General features: G+C 42.4%; 1 protein-coding gene across 3 annotated transcripts; it reads left to right on the forward strand.

Annotated features, from left to right (window-relative positions):
- The first annotated feature begins 2800 nt into the window (after positions 1–2800).
- On the forward strand, positions 2801–9724 carry nudt9 (nudix (nucleoside diphosphate linked moiety X)-type motif 9). Of its 3 annotated transcripts, none has more exons than XM_014192288.3 (8): positions 2801–2869; positions 3866–4150; positions 4284–4373; positions 4811–4897; positions 6924–7035; positions 7852–7998; positions 8121–8205; positions 8443–9724. In XM_014192288.3, the coding sequence occupies exons 2-8, from the start codon at positions 3969–3971 to the stop codon at positions 8586–8588; spliced, it is 849 nt and encodes a 282-aa protein (XP_014047763.1). In that variant the 5' UTR covers positions 2801–2869; positions 3866–3968; the 3' UTR covers positions 8589–9724. The 3 variants fall into 3 exon arrangements, with proteins under 3 accessions (XP_014047763.1, XP_014047764.1, XP_014047761.1); XM_014192289.3 differs by lacking the exon at positions 2801–2869 and adding an exon at positions 3302–3668 and having other exon boundaries at positions 3894–4150; XM_014192286.2 differs by lacking the exon at positions 2801–2869 and adding an exon at positions 3303–3668.
- The last annotated feature ends 95 nt before the right edge of the window (positions 9725–9819 follow it).

The following is a 9819-nucleotide window of genomic DNA, read 5'->3' on the forward strand; positions in this document are numbered from 1 at the left end:
CATGGAAAGTAGACCTACATTGAACACCACATACTGGCCGCTAGAACAGCTATTTCCATGTTAAAATGTTATGGGATGCATTTTCTCCATTGTTTTTGATGGTAGGCCACTCTCTGTAGGCCTACATTATAATCAAATAGCCACAGTAGCCTACATGGCCCCAGTTAAAACTGTAACTTAAAGTGGGTACAGCCTCATTGTTCACAGTAAACGCATGATGGAAGTTGGCACAGAATTTTCACAATGTTCAAGTTTATGCTCAGCAGACCTGAAATTTGCTCAGTGCTGAAAAAAAACGAGAGGGAACATTGTAAGCAACCATATTGCTTAGGTAGGAATGTCTGTCACAAGTGCTTGGGAGGATGGTTCATGGCTAGAAGCTTTTGACATTTTGTAGCAGGTTAGGAGAACTTATGCAGCAGGTTAGGAGAATTAACATAGCAGGTTAGAAGAATTATGTTAAGGTTAGGAAAAGGGTTAGGGTTAGCTAAAATGCAACAACAACAACAAAAACTTTTGACGTTTATTTGACAAAAGCTGGATCCCTTCTAGTCATGACCGGGAGAGAGGGTAGGGGACTAAGCAGGGGATGATTTGGGATCAAAACAAAGATTTGTATAACTAGCCCAAGATAGAAAACTGAAGTATAATATTAACTGTCGCTTCCACTGGGTTGTTTCAAATGGGAGCAAATTATTCATAGTGGGCAGAACAAGCAAAGAGGTGAGCAGAGCCAAGCACGAACTAGCAAAATCCTATTGGCGCGTTCTAGCATGTGTTTGCATATTTGCATACTCCTACTCTTTGAAGTCTGCATGTGCAATAACTCAATTCGTCCTTGCACTCCTAAAGAAAACAATTTTTGTTTTACTTTCGCAAAGGGTAAAATCTACAAAACGTAGTCCACTCTGTTCGTAACAGATTATAATTTTGGGAACAAAAAACTGTATTGAGATCAAATGTTTTATAGATGAGAAAATTAGCAGAATGTCGGCCAAAATCCATCACGCTACATCTTCTCCAACTGCCGGCCACTGGGCATCCTCTCATCACCATATTCGGTGGTGAGTGGAAATGCCTTCTTCTTCTTGTGAATTTCCGGGAAAGAGTAGATGCTTTTTGGCATATTGCCGCCTTTTACAGTTCGGAATGTGGATTCTACATTGCGACAAAAACACTAAATTAATACAGGGCAAAGGGGAATGGGAAAAACTTAATTGCCACACCATCTTACCCTGCACCTATACGCTTTCCCGAAAAACCCACCACCCCATCCCACTACTTTGGCCCTAAACGATCCTACAACAGGCAGTAGGCCTGGGAGGATGGAACCCCTTCTCTCAAAACTTCCTGTAGATCTTCTGCACTAAAATCTCTCACACCATATTATTTTTCTACTGCTGCTACTACCACATCTATCTTCTGTGATTTCCGCTCCATCAGTGCAGTGCAGTTGATCACAATGGCTATAAAAGCAAGAAATCCAACCTTACATAATTCATCCTCCCTGGCTCTCTCTCTTCAGGCCTACTCACTGTGGGCCTCCCAGTCGACTCACTCACCCTTGGGCTATCCTCTACTCTCTTCACTGCCTCAGCATAGGAAACGTTCTTTCCCAATCGAACTCTGGCAATCTCAACCTGTCTCTCTCTCACAGGGCACGTCAGATTCCCAGCTGCATGAGCACCCCCACAGTTGACACAGTGCTTTCTCTATCCCAACTGTACACTCCCTCTGACTATGCCCTCCTGCACATTTATCACATTGTGGGATCTCCCTTCTTCACACTGCTGCAACATGTCCGAATCCTTAGCACCTTAAGCGGGTTCAAACATAGGCCCTCACAGAATAGCAAATATAACCTTACCTGATCTTATCAGGAAGAAACTCTGTATCAAAGCTCAACAAGACAAACAGGGTATTCTCAGTCTTGCCATTTCCACCGGGTCTACGTCTCACCAAACGGCGAGCGTCACAAACACTATAAGTCGTATTACTTGGTTTGAAATCAGGAGATGTAGGTATGTACACCTTGAAGGTGTAAACTCAGGAGATGAATCTCTGATCTTAACAGCGCCATTCTTACGCTTTCACGCCATCGAACCTCCTCCGTTCATCTCGTGTTCCTTTTCTTTCCTCAAATCCGTCTCATGTTCCTTCTCTTTCCTCAAATCTGTATCCCACCAAAGATTATGGATAAACTGACAAGATACATGTCTCTCCGGCCTAACAACAAGAGTCGTTGTCCACAAAGCGGTGGGCTGTCTAGCTATCCTTTCATTGGATTGGTGGATACGTCTCATTATTGCAATCCTTTTTTAAATATTCGATGAGGGTTGTTGACGTGAACCGCCTGTATTCAATGGAGAGAGATGCTATGCTACTAGCCTCACGCCATGAATATGCATAGCCATCTTGAGACAACTCTAATATAAAGTGTTTTTTTCTCAAATTTGCCAGGATGTCACATGTCCTACTTATATTGGTACACTTGTAACAACTTAAGCATTACAAAACTTCTATTTGATCAAATAAACCTCATGTAGCAAATAAGACATACACTATTTGGGGACAAAATTCGACACTCATTGACCTCCATACTTAACCTCTTTGCTTTGTGTGCGAAACACTGAAAAAACGCCACCTGCTGGAGGGAGACAGATTTTCCGCCGAGTTGGGTCTCTCTTCCTCTCTGATCCCTCTCATGTCTACGCCACCAAGTGGAAAGGCTAACCGGATGCTTCAGATTTATACATCCGGTGAAACATCTGGCTCATTGTTTTATTTGTGATCAAAGTGCAGACTGACCGGTGACGTTATGACGACATGCGGAAGCAGAAAAAACAGGTTGAAACTAAAGACAGTACAGGTACATATAGAACAATGAGCCAAATATTTCACCAGACCTTTAGGTGTGAAGCATCCGGGTATCCGCTCACTACCACATATGGTGATGATAGGAAGCCAAGTGGCCGGCAGTGGGAGAAGATGGAACGAGATGGATTTTGGCAGACGTTGTGCTAATTTTCTCATCGATAGAACATTTGATTTCAATACAGTTTTCTGTTCCCAAAACTACAATCTGCTACGAACAGAGTGGCCTAAGTTCTGTAGATTTGACCCTTTGCCAAAGATTTTAAAAAATGGCATTGTTTGGAAGGAGTGCAAGGGCGAATTGAGTTTTTGAACACGCGCACTTGACAGAGTAGGAGTTCCCTAAACAGAAATATGCAAATATATGCTAGAACGCGTCAATAGGAGCTCGCTAGCTTGTGCTTGGCTCTGCCCCCCTCCTTGCTTGTTCTGCCCACTGTGACTCATTTGTCACATTGGAAACGACAGGCTGTGGTGTATCTGTGGTACAGTGTGTTGAAACTGAATTAAACATCGAATCATATGAGCAAAGGCAGCTTCAAAATAATTTATGATTGCGCCGTCCGCAACAACACTGAAATATCCCTATACGATTCAGTGCGCTCCCTTTTTGAAAAGCATAGCAGCGGGCTTTCTGTATTTCCTGGTTACTGCAGAATGATCAGTGTGTATACAGGCCTGTACTGTGTTGACTGACTGGTTATGATACGAGTGGGACGAAACTGGGTTGGGCCGATTCGAATAGCACTTACCCTTTTCGGATTTCCATTTTGCCTCTGCACCTCAGGAATCAGGTATGGAATCATTCTGAAGTAATTTTGGAGACCCATGATCATTCTATTCGTATCATTAGGTAGTTATCTGTTCTTTTCACCTGCCGCCTTTTTCTCTGCATTGTAGCTACTCCCTGTTTTATGTTACTATTATCATAGATGGCTAAGATTACTTAAAATGTTACTTTTAGATATTAAATCTCTCTCTCCCTCCCCAGGCCTCTCACCTCATTCTCTTCTTACCAGTTTTCTGCCAGAGTTAGTAAAAGCCATAGTACCAGTGGCTGTAGTCTGTGTGTGCTACCGCCCAGTGTCTTCACTATGTCCTGCTCGGCCCCTCACATCAAGGCCAGATGCCCAAAGTACCCCGGCTCAGAGACACAGCGGTTCCCAGTGCCTGATGACAAAGTTGACTGGAATACTGATTGGCCCCAGTACAGACCAGTGAGCTACACTGCCCCATCTGTGCTCATCAAGCCTGTATGGGCCGATCAGGACATCAGGTGAGTGTGAGAGAGAGAGAGAGAGAGGGTTTCAAATTAATTTTGCCATCTGTTTTACTGACATGTGGTTATAACTGATTAGTTCATTATTGATGATTATTAAGTATTTTTACAATGTTGTGTTATTTCACAGGTCTTTCTCCCCGCGGTTTAACGCTCTGGATGGCAATGTGGACAGGCGGAGTCACGAGGGAGACTACAGAGTGGAGCAAGGCATGCCACTGTGAGCCTTCATCCAACACAGTTCTACAATGGTGACCCTCAGCAAGATTACATCATAATACACAACTACCTACTTACAGACAACATCAACTGCATTCAAATATGCCAAGCATGCCATTTGTTGTCTCAAATTGTGGAAATCCCCAAGAAAATCATTCTTAGCAGATTTGAATTCTGTTGAAGCTGATGTCATCTTGCTGAGTGTATCTTTAAAATCTCCAACATAATGCCTACTTGGCATGAGCTGTCAGAAGCAACTGTGGCAAATGTGTGACCCTATTCAAGCATTGACAAGCCAATGATAAGCTAGCATTCTGCAGCATGTTACTAAGTAGTGTTTTGCTACAGAGTTCTAAACGTATATGACCTCATATCAATTTTAAATAATTGAATGTGTGGCATTTCATCATACGTAAGCTAACTCTTGTCCTCCTGTAGAAATCCTCGCGGACGCACTGGTTTGACTGGGAGAGGTTTGCTGGGACGGTGGGGACCCAATCACGCAGCAGATCCCATTGTTACCAGGTAACTTTCCCACTTTATTCCATCATCTCTTAAACTAAACTACTCTTCAGATAACTTAACCCTAACCTTCCCACAAACTCTTTAAAGTCAAACCAACTCCTGTGCCCAATGTTGGCCACCCCTACCCCCTACGCAAGAGATACAGTTGAAGTCGGAAGTTTACATACACCTTAGCCTAATACATTTAAACTCAGTTTTTCACAATTCCTGACATTTAACCCTTGTTAGAATTCACTGTCTTAGGTCAGTTAGGATCACCACTTTATTTTAAGAATGTGAAATGTCAGAATAATAGTAGAGATAATGATTTATTTCACCTTTTATTTCTTTCATCACATTCCCAGTGGGTCAGAAGTTTACATACACTCAATTAGTATTTGGTAGCATTGCCTTTAAATTGTTTACCTTGGGTCAAACGTTTTGGGTAGCCTTCCACAAGCTTCCCACAATAAGTTGGGTGAATTTTGGCCCATTCCTCCTGACAGAGCTGGTGTAACTGAGTCAGGTTTGTAGGCCTCCTTGCTCACACACGCTTTTTCAGTTCTGCCCACAAATTCTCTATGGGATTGAAGTCAGGGCTTTGTGATGGCCACTCCAATACCTTGACTTTGTTGCCCTTAAGCCATTTTGCCACAACTTTGGAAGTATGCTTGGGGGTCATTGTCCATTTGGAAGACCCATTTGTGACCAAGCTTTAACTTCCTGACTGATGTCTTGAGATGTTGCTTCAATATATCCACATAATTTTCCTCCCTCATGATGCCATCTATTTTGTGAAGTGCACTTGTCCCTCCTGCAGCAAAGCACCCCCACAACATGATGCTGCCGGGGTTGGCAGCATCCAAACATAACAACGGTCATTATGGCCAAACAGTTCTATTTTTGTTTAATCAGACCAGAGGACATTTCTCCAAAAAGTACGACCTTTGTCCCCATATGCAGTTGCAAACCGTAGTCTGCCTTTTTTTATGGCGGTTTTGGAGCAGTGGCTTCTTCCTTGCTGAGCGGCCTTTCAGGTAATGTCGATACAGGACTCGTTTTACTGTGGATATAGATACTTTTGTACCTGTTTCCTCCAGCATCTTCAGAAGGTCCTTTGCTGTTGTTCTGGGATTGATTTGCACTTTTTGCACCAAAGTATGTTCATCTCTAGGAGACAGAATGCATCTCCTTCCTGAGCGTTATGACGGCTGCGTGGTCCCATGGTGTTTATACTTGCGTACTATTGTTTGTAGAGATGAACGTGGTACCTTCAGGCGTTTGGAAATTGCTCCCAAGGATGAACCAGACTTGTCGAGGTCTACAAATTGTTTTCTGAGGTCTTGGCTGATTTCTTTTGATTTTCCCATGATGTCAAGCAAAGAGGCACTGGGTTTGAAGGTAGGCCTTGAAATTCATCCACAGGTACACCTCCAATTGACTCAAATGATGTCAATTAGCTTATCAGAAGCTTCTAAAGCCATGACATCATCTTCTGGAATTTTCCAAGTTGTTTAAAGGCACAGTCAACTTAGTGTATGTAAACTTTTGACCCACTTGAATTGTGATACAGTGAATTATAAGTGAAATAATCATTCTGTAAACAATTGTTGAAAAAATTACTTGTTTCATGCACAAAGTAGATGTCCTAACCGACTTGCCAAAACTATAGTTTGTTAACAAGATATTTGTGGAGTGGTTGAAAAATGAGTTTTAATGACTCCATCCTAAGTGTATGTAAACTTCCGACTTCAACTGTACATCTCTCTCAGAAGTGCTTATGACCCTCAAACTCAACTCTGGACCTCGAAGCCAGTGCCACTGCATTTTTTCATTGTTCCCCTCTAATCAGGTGTGTGCAATTAATGATTTAGACCAGGGACACCGGGTGTGTAATTAATTATCAGGTAGAACAAAAAAACCAGAAGACTCCGGACCTCGTAGGGTAAGAGTTGAATACCCCTGGCCTATGGAGTTAGGGGTAGATTTGCATACTGTAGTTTCCATAGTTTAACCTGTCGCTACTGTATGTGTCACCGCCCTACAGGTGGAAGAGAGACTCAGCTGGACAGCAAGTGTCGCACCCAGTGTCCAAACTGCCAGTTTTGCAGTTTGTGTCCATCAAGAGGAGAGACTGTGGGGAATGGGCCATCCCAGGGGTCAGTGGGATTCTTTAAACTCCTTCCTTCCTCCCTCCTCTGTCTAACCCTCATCCTCCACATACAACACCCATTCTGCCATTCACATTCTGTTATAGGTCCCCAAAGCACACACATCCCTGGGTCGCTCGTCTTTTCAGTTCGCTGCAGCTAGCGACTGGAACAAGCTGCAACAAACACTGAAACTGGACAGTTTTATCTCCATCTCTTCATTCAAAGACTCAATCACGGACACTCTTACTGACAGTTGTGGCTGCTTCGCGTGATGTATTGTTGTCTCTACCTTCTTGCCCTTTGTGCTGTTGTCTGTGCCATAATGTTTGTACTATGTTTTGTGCTGCTGCCATGTTGTGTTGCTACCATGTTGTTGTCATGTTGTGTTGCTACCATGCTGTGTTGTCATGTTTGCTGCTATGCTATGTTGTTGTCTTAGGTCTATCTTTATGTTGTGGTGTCTCTCTTGTCCTGATGTGTGTTTTGTTCCTGTAGTATTTTATTTTTATTTTGAATCCCAGCCTGTCCCGCAGGAGGTCTTTTGGCAGGCCGTCATTGTAAATAAGAATTTGTTCTTAACCGACTTGCCTAGTTAAATAAAGGTAAAAAATTATTAATCATAATAATACAACAACAAAAAATATGCTCTTTCCTCCTCTCTCACCTACTACTCCCTCCTCTTGCTGACCTAGTCCTCCCTCCTCTTCCTCACCTGCTCTGAACATCTGTATCATCTTGGCCTTCTTGGGCGCATAGGGCGTCAACCATGGCTCTACACCTCACTGTATTCTTATGGACGATGACGTGTGTTTGAGTGTGTAGGGTATGGTAGACCCGGGGGAGCTGGTGTCCCTCACCCTGCAGCGTGAGTTCTCTGAGGAGGCTCTGAACTCCCTGGCAGCTTCCCCCCAGGACAGAGAGCGGATCCACGAGCGCATCACTCAGCTGTTCAACTCGCCGGGTCTGGAGGTCAGCAGGCTAGAAAGAATTTATCGTCCTCATATTTATTTTCATTTCGGATTTGTTTGTATAGTTGACATAAAGCACTTGTTTTCTTTCTCTCTCTCTGTTTTCCCTCATCTACTTCTCAGGTTTATAAGGGCTATGTAGATGACCCAAGAAATAATGACAACTCTTGGATGGAAACGGTTGCTGTCAACTTCCATGATGATACAGGTAAATCAATGATTACTCTTATGATATTATAGACACTGATTAACAACAAGTTAAGGCAGTCTTATCTATGCAGGAAAAATGTTGACTAAATTCAGTGAAAACAATAAGGATTTGGCTATTCTCAGCAGGATAGCATGCAACATGTTTCCTTATCCTTTACATTTTCCCCCATTCTGCTCTTTATTTGTACACACATTGCAGTTCTCTGAAATGTAGATTTTTGCTCTGGTTACCTAGGTAACAGTGTGAGCGAGCTCCCATTGCAAGCGGGCGATGATGCCGGGCAAGTCCACTGGATCGACCTTGACTCCGGCCTATCCCTCTATGCAAGCCACTCCCAGTTCTTGGAGGTGGTCGCCAAGGAGAGGCATGCTCACTGGTAACCAAGGAAACTGTCCTTACATTCAAGAGGATTGGCCGGAGAAAGGCCCTGCAGCATTATCACTATGTTTTGGCATCATAGCCTTGGTCAGGGAGTTACAAAACAATGAGAGCATGTCTTCTTTTGAACAAATCATGTTCCCATCAGCCCTGATTAAAGAGGGAGTGGTTACAGAGTAGTCATTGGTGGACACCACATAGTAAACAGTGAAAAGCAATAGGTTATATACATTCTAAATATATATGCACTATCAAAATGCATATTAAGGTTAGAAGCAGTAGAAAGGTCTAAGTAGTTATGGCCCTTTTATTTTTATTTCACCATTATTTAACCAGGTAGGCCAGTTGAAAACAAGTTCTCATTTACAACTGTGACCTGGCCAAGATAAAGCAAAGCAGTTCGACAAAAAACAACACCACAGAGTTACACATGGGATAAACAAACATACAGTCAATAACACAATAGAAATGTCTATGTACAGTGTGTGCAAATGTAGTAAGATTAGGGAGGTAGGGCAATAAATAGGCCATAGAGGCGAAATAATTATAATTTAGCATTAACACTGGAGTGATAGATGTGCAGATGATGATGTGCAAGTAGAGATACTGGGGTGCGAAAGAGCAACAACAACAAAAAATAACAATGGAATATGGAAGGCCAAAAAAATATATAGTGAGAAGAGCCATACATTACAAAGCTCACTAGATGTCAGCAAATATGGACCACAAAAGATAAAACATAGAAAAGCGTAATAGGGCAAAAAACAGACCACAAAGTAGTTATAGCAAACTATAGACCCTACAGAAATGGTGAGAAATACATGTGTGTCCTTCCATATTCAAGGCAAGAACCACTTGGACTTCTAATGCTTCTAACCTTAATATGCATTTTGATAATATATCTATTTAGAATGTATATTACCTATTGCTGTTTACTATGCGGTGTCCACCAATGACTAATCTGTAACCAATCCCTCTGTAATCAGGGCTGATGGGAACCTGGTTTGCTCAAAATAAGACATGCTCTCATTGTTTCTTTGTTACTCCTTGACCGAGGCCATGATGGCGAAACGCGTCTGAGTTTAGCTTTTGCTTCAATTAAAAATGCCAGAATCAAAAATAAAGGCATTTTAAACAATATCAGTCTATTTTGTTTGTGATGAAGCCAAGTGTTATGTAAAGACATATCAATTATTATACTTTGGTATATGTGTGTAGGGTTAGTTGGTGGTG

The sequence above is a fragment of the Salmo salar genome, chromosome 03 (assembly GCF_965601325.2).
Source record: "Salmo salar chromosome 03, fSalSal1, whole genome shotgun sequence".
Lineage (NCBI taxonomy): Eukaryota > Metazoa > Chordata > Actinopteri > Salmoniformes > Salmonidae > Salmo > Salmo salar.